Here is a 16,014-nt window from a genome sequence, read left to right as displayed (position 1 = left end):
AAGGCTCTCTGTAATCTGGGATCCTTCCCGAGATGGGTCTGGCTCTGCCTCTTCCATGGTACTTCCTTACGAAATTCCTCTCTCCCCCAGGGAGACCCCATCAAACTCCATGCTTTCAGGTGACACAAATATCAAGTTTCTTTTTACTGCTCTTTGGGTGTTATAGCAGGCTGCGGGCTGCTGTGGCCATTTCCTACAGTTAAGTTTTTACATTTATAATTGGTGGATAAAAATCAATGGTTTAAAAAATAATAATCAGATTTTAAATTGGATTTTTTTTAATTGGATTTTTTAAAATTTAAATTGGATTTTTTAAAATTTAAATTGGATTTTTCAAATAAAATGCTTTGGGGAAAAAATCTTTCTAAAGATAGTTTTATTTTTACATTATAGTCCAAAGGCTATTCATCAGGAAATAAGGATTTGTTTTAAGATTTTCATGTGTGCTAAAACTCAGTTTAAGTTTTTTTTAAATTGTTTAACCACATCAGTTAACAAACACGGATGCATTTGCTATAATGTTATTGTTTCAGTTAAATAAATTGTTTAGTTAGTAAGGAAATGATTATTTTCCTCCTTCCAATAAAGTACAGCAGAAAAGTTGTCCAAATATAAACAGTTAACATATTAAACCTCACAATAATTTCATAATTATCGGTCTATGTACAGTATTTCTAATAGTATAACCAAATCAGTAATTTTTGTTATAACCGTAAAAACTACTCTGAAAATTTATTATTCCAAAAATGAAACCTTCATCTGGTTGTAAATATTAAGATTATACCAGCAATAGAGTCTGTTAAAAAAAATGATTTAAATAAAGTCTTACTGACTAGTGATTTAAATCAAATCCATCCCATTTATAACTAGCTTTGTTTTCATCTAAAGGCTTCGTTGCAGGCAGCGATCGGATTTCCCCCAGCCTGGTTCTAAATGTGACATGCTCACCTGCCCAACATGGTGGTCAGCAATTTGCCTCCCGGGAATTGCCATTCCCACAGTTTGAGGAGTTCATGCTGCTTTACACAAAGGTAACTCCCCTTTCATGTTTAGAAGGGAACTGTACAGTTGGAAGGAACCATGGGGGTCATTTAGTCCAACCCCGTGCGATGCAAGAATCCTTTGGCCAACATGGGACTCAAACGCATGACCCTGAGCTTAAGAGTCTCACGCTTTATTTACTTACTTTCTATACCACCCTTCACCCAGGGATCACAGGGCAGTTTGCAATATAAAAACGCAAAAATGCCTAACATAGTAACCATCAAAAACAATAACTTTGCCCCCAGTTTAAAGGGCCATCGTTTGTTGACATAGTCAAAGACCTGGGAGAAGAGGAATGCTTTTGCCTGGCGCCTAAAGGTATGTAACAAAGATGCCAGGCGAGCCTCGCTGCGGAGAGCACTCCAGAAATGTGGAGCCGCCACCAAAAAGGCTCGGCTCCAGACCTCTCATGGAGGAGGCACATAAAGGAGGGCCTCAGATGATGATTGCAGGGTCTGGGTCGGTTCATATGGGGAGAGGCGTTCTTCGAGGTATTGAGGCCCCGAGTCGTTTTAAGGCTTTATAGGTCAATTCTACCAATTATGCCACAGCAGCAGCACAAGATAAGAGAGCAACAAGGCCGAGTCCTTAGCCAGAGCAGCTCAAGATCTATTCCATCACCCTTCTTCATTTTATTGTCAGCTAATCCAGGGGCAGACGAGGAAGCAAATATTAACAACTGTACCATTTGCTACATTTTTAGAAGTGGGTGCATGTTTCAACCGGTGCTCCACAGGTATACAGTGAAGGGGATGGCAGAAGCTATCACTTGAGGGAGGCTGGAGGAACTTTTGAGACATAGGTAGACTGGGTTGTCTATTCCCTTCCATCCCATGAGCAGCAAGACTTTGAAGGGAGAAGAGCCTGCATTCACGAAGGAAGCAAGAAACGTATTTTTGGGGTGTGTGTGAAGAATAAAAAGCAAGAACCTGTGGTTGTAGGGGGAAGTAGGTGCAACTTGTTCCATTTCCCCAACCCAGAAAGGGATGAAGAGGTTATCTCACCAGTGTTTAAGATGCCCAACTCTCCTCTTTTTTCCTGTCTCCTCCCCACCTGAGAGGAAAGTAGCACGAATTAACCGACAAGTTAGAAACGTGAAAGCGTTCTGGAATTTGCCGAAATGGCACAGCTAACAAACAGCTTGAGAGGAAAGGTTAAAGAAGAATTTGTTAAAGAATGGGATAGGTACAAGAAATATGTTAAAAAATACAGCGAGAACAAAATTTCTATGACAGCGTTCGAATAAAAGGGGGAGGAAAAAGTCTGGATTTGTAGAAATTGGGATGTTTAAAGCAATATGAGTGTGAAACGACAGATAAAAATAGAGACAGTACTGATTGTATATACATTCAACAATATAAGAAAAAAAGGTATGCTGGAGATAACAGGAAGTCCAAAGTTAATTTTTATTTTTATGTTTTTTTCCAAGTTTTTCCTTTTTGTTTGTTGTTTCTGTGTTTTTTTGCATTTATATAGATATATATTTTCTTCCATTACCCTCTCTTTCTCCTTTTTGTTGAGAAAGGAGGGATTGAGATATTGTATGTAAAGTGTAAAAATGTATATGTTTGGTGAAGAAAATAAATAAATATATCAAAAAGAAGAAACGTGAAAGCGTTCTGTGTAGTTCAAAACCTTGCGACTCCCTTCACCGCTTGTTGTTTTCCCTTGCGGCCGGCTCTGAAACATTCGCTCCCTCCCCACTGCAGAAGAGGACAATGCTTGGTCTGTTTATGTTTTTTTATTTTATTTATTTATTTTAAAAAACCTTCCCCGGCAAAAAGGCAGAGACAACAGATCAAGGCACTCAAGAACCAGGCACAGAGAGAGCTGCAGTCAAAGTCCTAGAAAGTGAACCCAACTTTCTGCTGGCTTGGAAACAGTATTTTGGGTTACGCAGAACGCTTCCATAGCTGCAGCTCAAAAACAGGCTCACACAGCCTACATCAGTAAAAGTATAGAAATCATTGCTTTAGTTTATGCGACTCCCGATATCCACAAGAAGGAATTAATTTGGGATTTGGACAACCCAATAGCTTCTGCTGCGGGTTTATTTCATCAGTTTTGCCTAGGCACTTACCTGGTGAGATAAAACACCTGACCACACAAGGCTTCCCTTACCTATGAGCCCCATATTCCATTGCTCTAGAACAGGCATCCCCAAACTTCGGCCCTCCAAATGTTTTGGACTACAATTCCCATCGTCCCTGACCACTAGTCCTGTTAGCTAGGGATCATGGGGGTTGTAGGCCAAAACATCTGGAGGGCCGCAGTTTGGGGGTGCCTGCTCTAGAAGCACAGAGGTACTCAGAGCACCACCCTCTATAATAATAACAACAAACAACAACAATAATTTATTATTTATACCCCACCCATTTGGCTGGGTTTCCCTCTTTAGCCTTTGGTGATTTTTCTCTCTCTCTTTCCCTCCCTCTCTCCCCCCCCAACCCAGAAAGGCCTCTGACAACTTCTAACCCCCCCCCCAATTAATAATTTTGTCTGCTTCTTAGCATACTGACACTGTACTCCTAATACCTATCTATTCAGAGGTTGTTCCTGTGGGATGTAACATAAGCAGTCAAGTACACTTCCTGTTTGCCCAGAGTGGACACACGGGGAGGGGTGTTACTCCAGCCAGGAGGACTTCCTGTCACACCTGGTCTGGAGCTTCCTCCCCCTGCGTGTGACCAGGTAGATGGGCATGACCCTGTGAGACCCCATAAAAGGGCTGGTCACGCAGCCACCTTCCTTTCTTCTTTTGTTTTATTCCATCTTGAGGTATTTTGCTGTCTGCTGGCTCTCAGCCAGCAGCACATGAGCTCAATCCCCATATGGGATGAACTCAAAACTCTATTCTGCGACTCCAAGCTAAAGCCTGCCTTCAGAGAACCTACTGCCAACTGAATGTGAGTAAACGTCTAATTGCTTTTAAAGAAGGCTGTTGTGTCCTTATTCTTTTTAGGAGGGATAAAAGGGAAATTTACCAGGAGCAAAACCCAACCAGGACAAAACCAGATTGGATTGCTTAAGTAAAGAGATTCAAATGAATCTACCAACTAGCTTCGTTATATACGAGGGAATGTACTCTGCTACTGACTCACTAGCGTGAGGAAGGATAATATTGAGTCAATATATCCTCTCCCACTATCCACAGCATTCCCAGAGCTTCGTGAGGCTCCCTCCTAGTTAAGCAGGGAGTTCCGCAGCCCCGGAATTGTGACTAGCTTCTGCTTAGAGAAACACAGCCTCTTCTCCAACCTGTAATCTTCCCTTCCTTTGGCAGGCAGGAGAGCAGGGGTGAAGAACCCACAACTCTCCAGATTATTATTTCTGGGATCTCCAGCTCCCCATTTGCTTCAACCAGCAACAAATGATGGACGGGCCTGACGGTTTTTTTTAAAAAAAAAAAACTTGTTGGGGCAACCCAGTCAAGATGGGTGGCATAATAACAACAATAATAGTAACTACTGCAGCTGCTACTATACACACTGAAGTATTAGAGGAGGGGAGACTACTCCATTTATAGCAGGAATGGTCCTGCAGATGTTAGGTTAGCTGTTCCCAGTGCTAGAAATCAGCTAGGCGCATTTTGTGTCTGGCGTGGGTTCAATTGCAACCACGCGGAGATCTCGGGATGCCAGGTTGGCAACTGTCATCTCCACCTGGCTGGCGCCTCCGGCTTTCTTAAGCAGCCAAGCAGAAGACCTTACTTATTGCCTTTATATCCCCATCTTTTTCTCCAAGGAGTGTTTGGGTTCAGCCCCCATTCCTACAACGACCCTGCGAGGTGGGCTAAGAGGCTGTGACCGACTCAAAGGTCCTCCAGTCCGCTTTGTGGCTGAGTGGCGATTTGAACCCTGATCTCCCAGGTCCTGGTCCAACACTCTAACCACTACACCATACTGCCTTCTTAGAGCCCTTCTGCTATGAGACAGCTATATAAATTAAGTTGGCAAATAAATATGGGGAAGGCAAAAGTTCACTTAGAGAAAGATTTTAAATATTTTCCTTGAGGCTTGAATTTGTTTTAGTCTGGATTGTTCTATCTGCTTTTTTAATGTGTTGTAAACTGCTGTGAGATTTTTTTCTCTCTTTAAAATGAAGCAACATAGAAATATAATTAATTAAACTAACAAGAATAAACTCCACCGGGGGGGGGGGGGAATGTCACCTAGACTTACTGTTGTGGTAATTGTAACCCAATTTTAAAGTGCCGTTTGAAGATTAGCATGTGTGTGTGTGTGTGTGTGTACTTTTCTATCAATGACCCCAAACTTTGCCCCACTATTGACCACCTGAAAATTGCCGAAGGTCTTGCTGGACCACTTAAATGATTTTTCTGCCTGTCGCGGCAATTGTAATGCACTGTGTTACGGTATGATTTTAATCGTATTCTTGTTGCTTCTTGTATTTCTTACGCTGCATTTTCTTGGACTGAAAATTAAGTTCTACGGAACTCGGGATCGCATGCAAAGGAATAAATGAAAGGCTGATAATGCAATTCTAAAATCAATATGAATATTCCATGTGGACTTGCCGCAGAAAACACCTGGATGACGCTTGCAGGGCACTGATGGCCTATGGACCAAAGTTTGGCAACTCCAATGTTGGACTTGACCCTCCCTTGTCCATTGACCATGCTAGCTAGGGCCGACGGAAACTGAGAGTTGAACTCTATCTAGAGGGCCAATTGCTTCTCACTCCTGCCCTAGAACTACCCAGCCCCTTGTCAAAAGAGGCTAAAGTGTTAACCTCTCATGTCTTCTGCTCAACTTTTTAATACCCTACACAGATCCAGAGTGGAGTCCCTAAAGTGGTTGTATGGGGCCTTGTATGCCTCCTTTCAGCATCTCCTGCAGCCAAGCTGGTGTCAAACATATTGCAGTGTTTTCCTTTTGACCTCCCCATCGGATGCGAGGCCAAGAAGGGGGTATTGTCATCTGGGCAGCCCAGGATTCCCATACACATTGCCCAGGGCTTTCCCAGGTTCCTAAAAGCCTCGAGTCTGATCTCACCAGTGCCCTTCCCAATGTTTATGGGTTTGCAAACTGAGATATCTGGAGTCGGCAAACATGCAGGTGCAATCCAGAAGCATGGTTATCTTTCCAAAATCAAGGGGAGTGAGAATTTGCATACAGGAAGGAAGGGCCACAATTCTGAAGAGCAGCCCAACTGTGGTTTGAAAACTCAACAGGGTTTTTGTCTGTGCCAGGTTTATGTCTGCTGGTAGATGTAAAGCTTTTCCAATATGCAGTAACAGCAGCGAGAATATTATTAGCCAAAAAATGGAAACAAGAAGAATTACCGACAAAAGAGGAGTGGATTATAAAATTGATGGAGTATGCAGAAATGGACAAAATGACGGGAAGAATCCGAGAACAGCGGGACCAGAAGTTCATCAAAGACTGGACAAAATTTACAGAATATTTGAAAGACAGTGGTACAGAAATGAAAATGTTAGTAGGACTGAATGGACAAAATTTACAGAATATTTGAAAGACAGTGGTACAGAAATGAAAATGTTAGTAGGACTGAAAGAATCTTTGTAGATATAAGTAGTAAAAGACATTGCGTAATAATAATAATAATAATAATAATAATAATAATAGTAATAATAATAAATTATTTATACCCCGCCCATCTGGCCGGGTCTCCCCAGCCACTCTGGGCGGCTTCCAACAGAAGAATAGAACACAATATATATTAAACATTAAAAGCCTCCCTGAACAGGGCTGCCTTCAGATGTCTTCTAAAAGTCTGGTAGTTGTTTTCCTTTTTGACATCTGTTGGGAGGGCGTTCCACAGGGCAGGCGCCACCACCGAGAAGGCCCTCTGCCTGGTTCCCTGCAACTTGGCTTCTCGCAACGAGGGAACCGCCAGAAGGCCCTCGGTGCTGGAACTCAGTGTCCGGGCAGAATGATGGAGGTGGAGACGTAAGGACAGTATAATATGAAAGGACAATATAAGAATTTGGTCAATGTTAGAATTTGGAAATATAGTATTTAGAAATAATGTTTGAAAGTTATTAGAAGGGGGTTGAAGGAAGCCGAGGCTTGGAAAAGCCGCAAGGGAAGAAAGATAAAGAAATTAGGATTTAATGCAAAATGTTTATGTATGTAAAATAAATAAAAATGATTTGGCAAAAAAAAAAGGTTTATGTCTGTCATGCCATGGGCCAGAACGAAGTAGATGGGAGAACCTGTAGCCCTCCTGGGTTTTGATCGTTAAATCCTCATCATCCTCAACCATTTGCCAAGCTGTCTGGAGCAAATGGGAGCTGGAGTCCACTGGCACTGGAGTAGAATGGAACAGTCTTGCAAAAACAAGATGCATTTTATACTGAGATCATTACTATGAAATAATCCCACTTTGGAAAAGCAGTTTTGGCATAAAAATGGGAGAACAAAATAATCCCGAACACCACTTCTTGACACAGTCACAACCACAGAAGGGGCTTAGCATCCTCTCCGTGTTTATCGAATTCCACCCAACTCGAAAAGGGTCTTGCTCCCCAAGCAAGTGTGCGTACAATCGCAGCCATTCACATCGGCCGCACGCTACGCTCTTGCTACGGGCAAGAGAGGAATAAACAGGACATCTCCTGGCAATCAATTAACTGCACTGTGCAGCTGGCTCAAGCAAGTGAGCCAACTTACATGAGCAAGTGCGAGAAAACAACTGAGCATGCACACAAATCCTGGCCCGAGGGGAAATCCTTTTGCGGCTGAGCATGAAAAGCAAAGCAAAACACTTCTGTAATGAAACGTCCCTGGCCACACCCAAATTCTCTTATGATCTGTCGGGCCCCAGAAACAGGCGTGATCTCCTGCTTTTGATTTAGCCCAGAATGGGCTATTTAACCTTTTTAGAAAGGCGACATGTCATTCCTTCCAGCTCATAATGCCATGACTACTATTAAAATGGCAGGATGTTGGCTGTATCTCCATAAACAATATTCATAATAAACACTTCGACATTTGATTCAATATTTGGTTCAGGCAGCCAGATCTGAGCTTCACCTTCCTACCTGCCCTCCCCCCAAACCTCTGTTCTCCAACTGTAAAAAGAGGAACAATAGTTACCAACCATACAGGCGAGAAACATAGTTTGCTTTGACAGCACATATGGTAAAAAGGAACCAATTGTAAGGTACTAAGGACAAGTGAAGGGTGATCTAACAACTAATGTGTTTTCTATATTAGGAAGCCAAACCAATGGCTTAAAGCGGCCTGTCCCAATTAATTCCCCATTAAAACTTTAAATAATGGCATCCAGATGTCACCTGGAAAAATGATTCACAATATTCTCCACCTAGAGAGAGTATCTTGAATTATTTTTCTAGAAACCACACCAAAATCATTACACCGACATGACCTTCAGTTTATTAGAACTCTTAGCATGAATCTGTATATATTTTTGTCACCATGTGACTGTGTTTTCCTTTTACAACTCCTCGTCACCTCTCCCTCCACCCACAACTAGTCTCCCTTTTAGAAGACACTCAAAATAATAGTTTTAACAAGTCAGATGCAGTTTTGCAAAAAAGAAAGAAAAAAAGAGTTCTCCCATGAATGCTGGATATTATTCTGTTTTGTTTTTAAAAAGAACCCCACTCAGAGACCCCTTTGATTACACATAATTTAAAGAAAGAGCACACACTACGTTAGAGCTATCTTCAAAAACAATATGAGGTTTTGAATTTATTCTGATTAAATCACCAAAAAAAGAGAAAAGGTCCATTGTCTTTTATATATACATATATATATATATATATATATATATATATGTATATGTATATGTATATGCATACACACACACGCACCCACAAAATGGAGATAACTTCTTGCATTCTGATTTCGGGGGGGGGGGGTTGGGGGTTTCTGTCCCATTCCACAAGTCCTTAGAAAAAAAATCTCCCCTGTTTCATCAGTCTCCCAATTTGGGAAAAGCTTTCTCCTGTTGTCTGCTGAGTTCGTTCTCTTTCAAGAGTTTCTGGTTCTCAGCTCTCAACCTGCCCAGTTCCTCCTCTAGCTGACTTACCCGGGGGTCTTCCGTCGAGTCCCCCAAGAATTTCTTGTTCTCCATCCGCAGGCGGTTGTTCTCTTCCTCCATCTTGGAGAGACACTTCTCCAGCTCCAGGTACTCTGTGATCAGCTCCTGCTTGCTCATGTTCTGAAGGCTTTCGACGTGGTACTTCTCGTAGGTCTCGGAGAAGTCCTTCTGGAGAAACTCGCTGCCGTCGCCTCCCATCCCGTCGCTGCCGCCGCCCTCCTCCTCCACAATGAAGTCTTCCTCGCTGGTATCCTCTGACTTGGCGGCAGTCTTCTTGGGGAACAGGCCGGTCTTCAAGTCTGGTTCTTCCTGGTCGTGATCCTCCATCAAGAACTGCGTGGTGTTGTACGGGGCGACGGGCTGCCCCTTCGCGAACATCTCCGCCCGCAGCCTGGAGGCCCGTTGGCTCTGCTTCTCGTCAAACTTCTTCTTCTCTTCCCAGCTGAGCTTGTAGTATGGTTTCCAGTGCCTCTTCTTCTTGGAAGGGCGCCTCCTGTGCTTCTTCTTGACCAGCTTCTCCTCCTCCTCCTCGCCTTCAGCTTGGGGCCTGAACCTCTGGCCAACAGGCCCGGAGTAGACTTGGCACTGCAAGCCGAGCTGCTCTCCATCACCTGGATTTTGGACGGCCGCAGGTGCGCCACAGTTCTGGTCCTCAACCTCACCGCTGACGGCTCCCTCTGGGGCACCCAAACTTCTCCCAACCGGAGGAGCCGCATGTTCTGCATCAAGGCAGGCCTCGCTGTCTCCCCTCATGGGGCTGCCATCCTGCTGCTTGGCCTCTCTCCGCTGCCACCTACCGTCCATCACTTCCCCTTGGAGCAGTTCTCGGCTGGCGGGTGGAGAGATCAAAAAAGGCCCCTCTCCACTACTGGCATCCCTGCAGGGGGAGAAGGGGGAAGTTTTGCCATTTGGTTGCTGCTGGCTGGCAGAGAGGGCAGCGTCAGCCATTGTTGCTTCGCTTGGCAAGCCAAGATTTGGATTTCTGGTGCTTCTGTTCTCAGTCCAAAGGGGCTGGCTCCCTCTTCCTCCTTAAAACCTGCAACTGTCTTTAACTCTTTAGGTTGTGGTGGCCAGCTTTTAAAGTTCGCAGGAAACAAAGGCCCTTAACCCTTCATGCACTGGGCTTCATTTATAACCCCTCGCAATCTTCTCGGCCACTTCAGCTCCTGAAACAGGTTCTCACAAGTTGCCACTGTTAACCCTTGCAGGAGATCAGCAACAGTCTTGTCATCCGAAGGCCTTTAGGCTTGCATGTCGGTCAGGTGCTGAAGAACCAGTTCTCCCCACCAGCTACCACCCTGTCTCTGCGTCTCCTCTTCACATCAACAGCTGCATGGCAACTCTGCACATCTGGAAACACAAAAGTTGGGGATCGAGAGATGTATGAGCTAGCACAGGACCCAAGGCAACAAGAATAACTATGCCCCCTTGAGAGCAACTTGCAAACGATAAGAAGTAGTTAGGGGGGGGGGACAAAATCCTAGAGATGGAAAAGGCAACTGAGGGGTTAAGCTGCAGGCAACGAAGAGTTAAACTGTCTCAATCCAGGCACTTACGGGTTAAAGGGGATCCAGTTCCAGCACCGCAGGAGTTAAGAGCTGTCCCGATGCCAAATGTTATTCCTTCCTCTCACCAGTTCAGATCCAAATAATCAGCTCGAGAAGGAGAAGAAAATCCGGCCCAAGCTTTCAACAATTAAAAAACTATCCCAGTATTGCATCGGAAGGGTTAAAAAAGAGCTCCACCTTAGACAGCAAATTGCGAAGTCAGCCGGGAAGGGGTTAACTTCTCCACGCACACCCAACGTTCGAATACCCACCCCCTCGCAGTTGGCCCCGCCCCCTCCTCCGGCCTCTTTCCTCCCTTACTCGAGCGCCTTCTGTTCTCAACTGCTACTCCCAGCTCGCCGCCTCGCCTTATATAAACGAGCCAGCCCCCACATCTGAGTGCGCAGCCGCCACTCAGATCCCTGGTCCCAAGGTATCTCGGGATTTGTGGTTTCCCTTTCCGATCGATTGTACAGTTCGCTCTAGCCACAACGACTACGATTCCCAGAACCGCGGCGTGACGGCATTCGTCAGCCAATCAACCATTTGGTAGGGTTGGACGAAGAACGAGACGCTCTCTGATAGGACTGCTAAACAACTAAGGCCTGAATGGCTATACTGGACGCCTTTCATTCGTGGCTTAGCCAATTAGAGGTGGACAGTAGGAGGCGGTGGGAAATGGAATATACCATCAATTTACGCGGGGGTTGAAATCTTCCTCGGTGGCCGAACAGCTTCAAATGGTCCTTACGGAGCACATATTAAGAGGAATGTCACCTTATAATATTTATCTTTCGTGATGGAGATGGTGGGAAAAGATTGGTGATTCTCCTCGTAGGAAAAAAATGGTACTGCCCAAAAAGTAGTTCGAGGCTATTTTTGAAGATTAAGATGATTCCGTAACAGCTCAGCTGTTTAAGACCGCGGAATTTCAGTAACAGGTCGAGTATTTGGAAAGAGAAGAGATGTCACTGGGTGGCGAAAAAGATATGGATGAGAGAGGTTGGTAGGAAGCTCCTGCTGGCGGAAGGACACTTCATTGCTAAAGAAACACACGCTGCGTTAACCTATGACGGTGACTGATCCGTGTGGAGGGAGTTGTAAACAAACCGAAGTCGGAAACAAGTTCCGTCTTAAAGGGACAACGTCAGCTCTCCCGTTAGATCAAATGATGTAATAGGAGGCCTGGGAAGGTTGTGTGGACTAGTGGTTAAAGACTTGGCAGCCTGAGCTCTTCTTCATGTTGTTGTTGCTGCTGCTTCCTCTATGGAAGATCTATGTGAGTTGCAGCAGATTAAAGTAGAGAGTATTTTTTAGCCAGATTCTCCTGTTTCTGACAGCTGAGATGCACGGGGAGGTGGGGAGGGGTTAATCTCTAGGAAGGTCCAGCCAGAGCTTTAAGCCTTATTGCTTGACGTGGAAGCACGCCGCTAATGTCCCAGATGTTTAGGAGCATGTGAAAGTCGGGATGGTGGTGGAAGAGGCAGCTGCACTCTGCACATGGTCAGAGGCCCGTTCATCTTCCGCGTTGCTTTATATGCATTTCCAAATCCTGCGCGCCTTCGGATTTAAGCAACAGGGGCATCATTTGCAACTGAGCTAAACCTTGGAAAACCAAGTAGCCCTGGCTCCGCCCAGCACTTGCTTCCACACAAGGCACGATTGTGGTAGCAGAGTACCTGTTTTGCATGCAAAAAGGCCTGGGTTTCTCCCCCCCCCCAATCGCTAGCATTTTTCAGGTAGGGCTAGGAAAGGCTGGAACCCTGGAGTGCTGCTGCCAGCTCGAGTAGACAGCACTAAGGTAGATGGACCCATGGCCTGACTCAGACTAAAACAGCTTCCTGTGAGATATGGACTGAGGGTTCTTCAATAAAGGGTGTTATGCATAGAGGCCTTCCTTTATGCACCTCGGAAGCTCGGGCAAAAATGGTATGCGAATGCATAGGAAACAAAACCTTGATAAAATCAAAGTCCCATTTCGATTTAATATTATTTTTAAATGCAGTTTTAACACAGGGAGCATTCTTTACTTTCCCCCATCATCGCAGAACAGTCCTGCGAGCCTGGGATGTTATAATCAAACCCAATTTGAGAGGCCATGCAACAGAACATCTGCTGCTGGGTTTTCCACCACAGGAACTTGCATCAGACAATAGGGATAAACTGAGTAGGAGGTTAGATTCAGCATATTTGAACTTTTAAAAATCGAAGGCTTGCTTCTCCTCTTCAGCTTAAAAACCCAGGCTTTTTTAGAAGGCACGTTTTAATTAATTTGCAGGAAAGCCGAGAGCATGCAAAGTACTCTGGTCTGAATGCAGCTAATACTGCTCTCTTGCACAAGCTTCTGCCGATTGCCCAAAACACCCCCTTGTGCAACCTTGCTGAAGATCACCAGAACAAAGGTGCAGGCAGGTGCAAACCAGCTGATCAGCCTGCAAAAGTCAAGCTTCCTAAAGGCCTATGTTGCAGATGGAAAAACTGAGGTTGGATAATTGCAGCTTGCCCAAGGCAATGGCGCCAGGGCAGAAGCGATGCTTCGGTCCAGGTCAGATTTCAGCTCTCTTGTTATTGAACCACATGAGCCACCAGCCTTCGAGTAACTTTAAAGGAAGTAAGATGTACTGTACTGATAGTGCAGTCCTAAGCATGCTTAGAAATAAGTCTCGGCTAGTTCAGTGGGACTTAGTGGCTTATCAGCATGTTCAGGGCTGCAGCCAAAAACATTGTCAAACCCGCCAAGGGCCTTTGACAGTTATTCTGTGGGGCTGTGGCAACCCTTGCTGTCCCAGGACATATCCTGCACAGAGACAGAGTGGGCCTTCTGGGGCTCAATAGTTAAGATTTAGATCTGGGAGAAGATTTCCCTCTCCTTTGCAGTGGGATTGCTGTGCAGCCTTGGTTATCTTTCTGTAAAATGGGAATAACAGTGGCCAGCCTCCTGTGGGCCATGAGATGCAATAAAAATGGTAACGCTCTGTAAACATATTCAGTTGAAGGCTATTAAAATTCACCGCCCAGACCCCCTCCGATTGTTCCAAGTAAATTACAAAGCAAAATCAGCCCAGTTTTTTTCAGGGACAGTTCGTGCTTTTCAAAACTTGCTCCTGGTCTCTGGTGGTTATATCGGTATATCTGACAGCAGAACAGAAAGTCTTTTCCTGATAGGCTGCTGCTTTCTGGATCCCTGAAATTTGGCCTGGCTCCTGCTTGGACAGGCTGTTCCCCCTTTGCAGCAGGAAGGTACACAGACGGCTGAACTCTTCTGGAGAACCATTCCCCTCCCTCCTGCCTCTTGTTCAGATCTTTTGTCCCTGAAAGGCCTTGCTGTGCCTTCCACAGAGCCTCTCTTTGGGTTTTTCCAGGGTACTACTAGTTTGGCATCCCATGTGCCCATCCCTTGCCAAGGATTTCTCGGTTCGGAGCAAGACAACTTGGTGTATAGGAGCTCGGACTAGGCACAGATTCAGGCAGAGCTGACATTTGCCACGGTGGCGAATTTTGAGTTCACCACCCTCTGGGACCTCTGCAAACACAAATTCACCTAGGGTTACAAACCGCCCAGGGAGAACCATCAGATCGCCTCGGTGTGCCTTGAATACAAGGCGGATGTGCAGAAATCGCCTGAGAAACTTTTTCGTAGCGTGGAGATAATGAACTGTACTGGGTGCTAAGCGAGCTGCTGTTAAAAGCGCAAATGCGGAGGTTGTTTCGAAAAGCTGGCAACCTTGATCTGTTAGGTCCAGTGACGGCAAGCCACGTGCAGAAATGAGATTCAGCCTATGGGCCTGTTGCGTCAGGGGAAAGGATGAAAAATTCCAGATCCCTTTATGGCACGCAGGTTTTGGATACCTGGATCCTTCAGCTGTGCTCATGGTTTCTTGAAGCGAGGTCTCGCATGGAATGCTAAAACGGGAGTAATAGATATTCCCCTCCTTAATGTTTGCTGTGTGTTTCATCCTTTCCTGAAGTCTCTGAAATGTGACTCTCCAGGCCTCTCTTAGCCCCTCCAAGGGTCCCTATCTTCCAAGGGCAGCCCCCGATTTACAGAAGCTGTCCCGGTTTCTGATTTTATCCCGGAATGTCCCGCTTTTCTTTAGGGCACCCCTATTTTCATTGGAGAAATGTTGGAGCTTATGGAGTTATGTAGCTCCTGAGCCCAGCAGATAAGTAAATCTACAACCTTTAGAAGACATCTGAAGGCAGCCCTGTATAGGATTTATTTATTTTTTAAGTTTAATGTTTTATATATGTTTTTATATATGTTGGAAGCCGCCCAGAATGGCCGGGGAAACCTAGCCAGATGGATGGGGTACGTACATTATTATTACTATTATTATTATTATTAAATAGGACATCCCTATTTTCATTGGGAAAATGTTGGAGGTCTGCCCCTCAGAATTGTTCCCATGCTGTAGCTCTCACAGGCCCAGCTATGCACCCTGACTCTTTTTGCCTGCCTTGAATATGCTATTGAACTCAGATAATGCCACCTATTTAGTTTATTACTGTAGTTTGTTGGGGCCAATTATAATCATTCACACAAAGTATAATTTGTGACCGGCCGCTGAGGATCAAGGACGTCCTTGTCACGATAAGTTCCAGCACCTCCCCCCCCACACACAGGCGGGTGGCGATTCTCAGCGTGGTTTTTCTCACGCAGTGGATCAGGACCCACCAGTGGGCCTTGGGTCACTTTCAATCGGGCCTCAGTGCCAATTGCCCTGCTCACTAGCCTTTTGCTTGGACCAATGCCAGCGCCAAAAATTCCTTGCATGCTGGTTAAAGGTGGCCGGGAGATGGAGATGTTCGTTGAGGAGGCCGGAAGGAAGGCTTCCTTCCTCTGAGGGAAGGAGGAGGTGTTGAAGGGAATGAGAAAGAGACGAAAGTTAATATATAATAAGAATAGATACAAGATTAATCGTTACTTAAAACAAACCGGGGTTAGAAAGGAAGAGGACGAGGCGAAAGCTGTTATAGGAGGAAGAAGTGAACATAAAAGGACTAGGGGGGGAAGAAACGTAGGCATTTTTTGGGGGGGGAGGCGTAATAAGGTACAAGCTGAGGATGAAAGGAGAATGAGAGAAGAAATCACGGGAGTTAAAAGAAAATAATACTTTGAGATGCATATAAGCGTGGGAGGAGGAAATTAGAAAAGGTCTCCTCCATTTAGAGCCTCTGGATCAGCAAATTATGCTGAGTCACAACACCCCCAGAGAAAATGTCTGTGTTTAACTTGAGGAAAGCAGAACTCTGGAACTCCTTGCCACAGGAAAAATGTTGCAGCAAAGAATCCGGCTCTTTTGATACCATTGGAAAGTGAGGCCAGTCATTGCCCAACATGGCCTCTACCATCCGCCATATTTTGACTAGC

At 45.1% G+C, this 16,014-nt stretch overlaps 1 protein-coding gene across 1 annotated transcript; it reads right to left on the bottom strand.

The window, feature by feature from the left end:
• Positions 1-8,408: 8,408 nt before the first annotated feature.
• HEXIM1 (HEXIM P-TEFb complex subunit 1) lies at positions 8,409-11,158 on the bottom strand. The gene is made up of 2 exons (XM_035134844.2): positions 10,653-11,158; positions 8,409-10,446 (listed from the first exon to the last, which is right to left on the bottom strand). The coding sequence occupies exon 2, from the start codon at positions 10,042-10,044 to the stop codon at positions 8,971-8,973; it is 1,074 nt and encodes a 357-aa protein (XP_034990735.2). The 5' UTR covers positions 10,045-10,446; positions 10,653-11,158; the 3' UTR covers positions 8,409-8,970.
• Positions 11,159-16,014: the final 4,856 nt, after the last annotated feature.

Source organism: Zootoca vivipara, chromosome 13 (genome assembly GCF_963506605.1).
Source record: "Zootoca vivipara chromosome 13, rZooViv1.1, whole genome shotgun sequence".
Taxonomy (NCBI): domain Eukaryota; kingdom Metazoa; phylum Chordata; class Lepidosauria; order Squamata; family Lacertidae; genus Zootoca; species Zootoca vivipara.
This window is presented reverse-complemented; position numbering and strand designations above follow the sequence as displayed.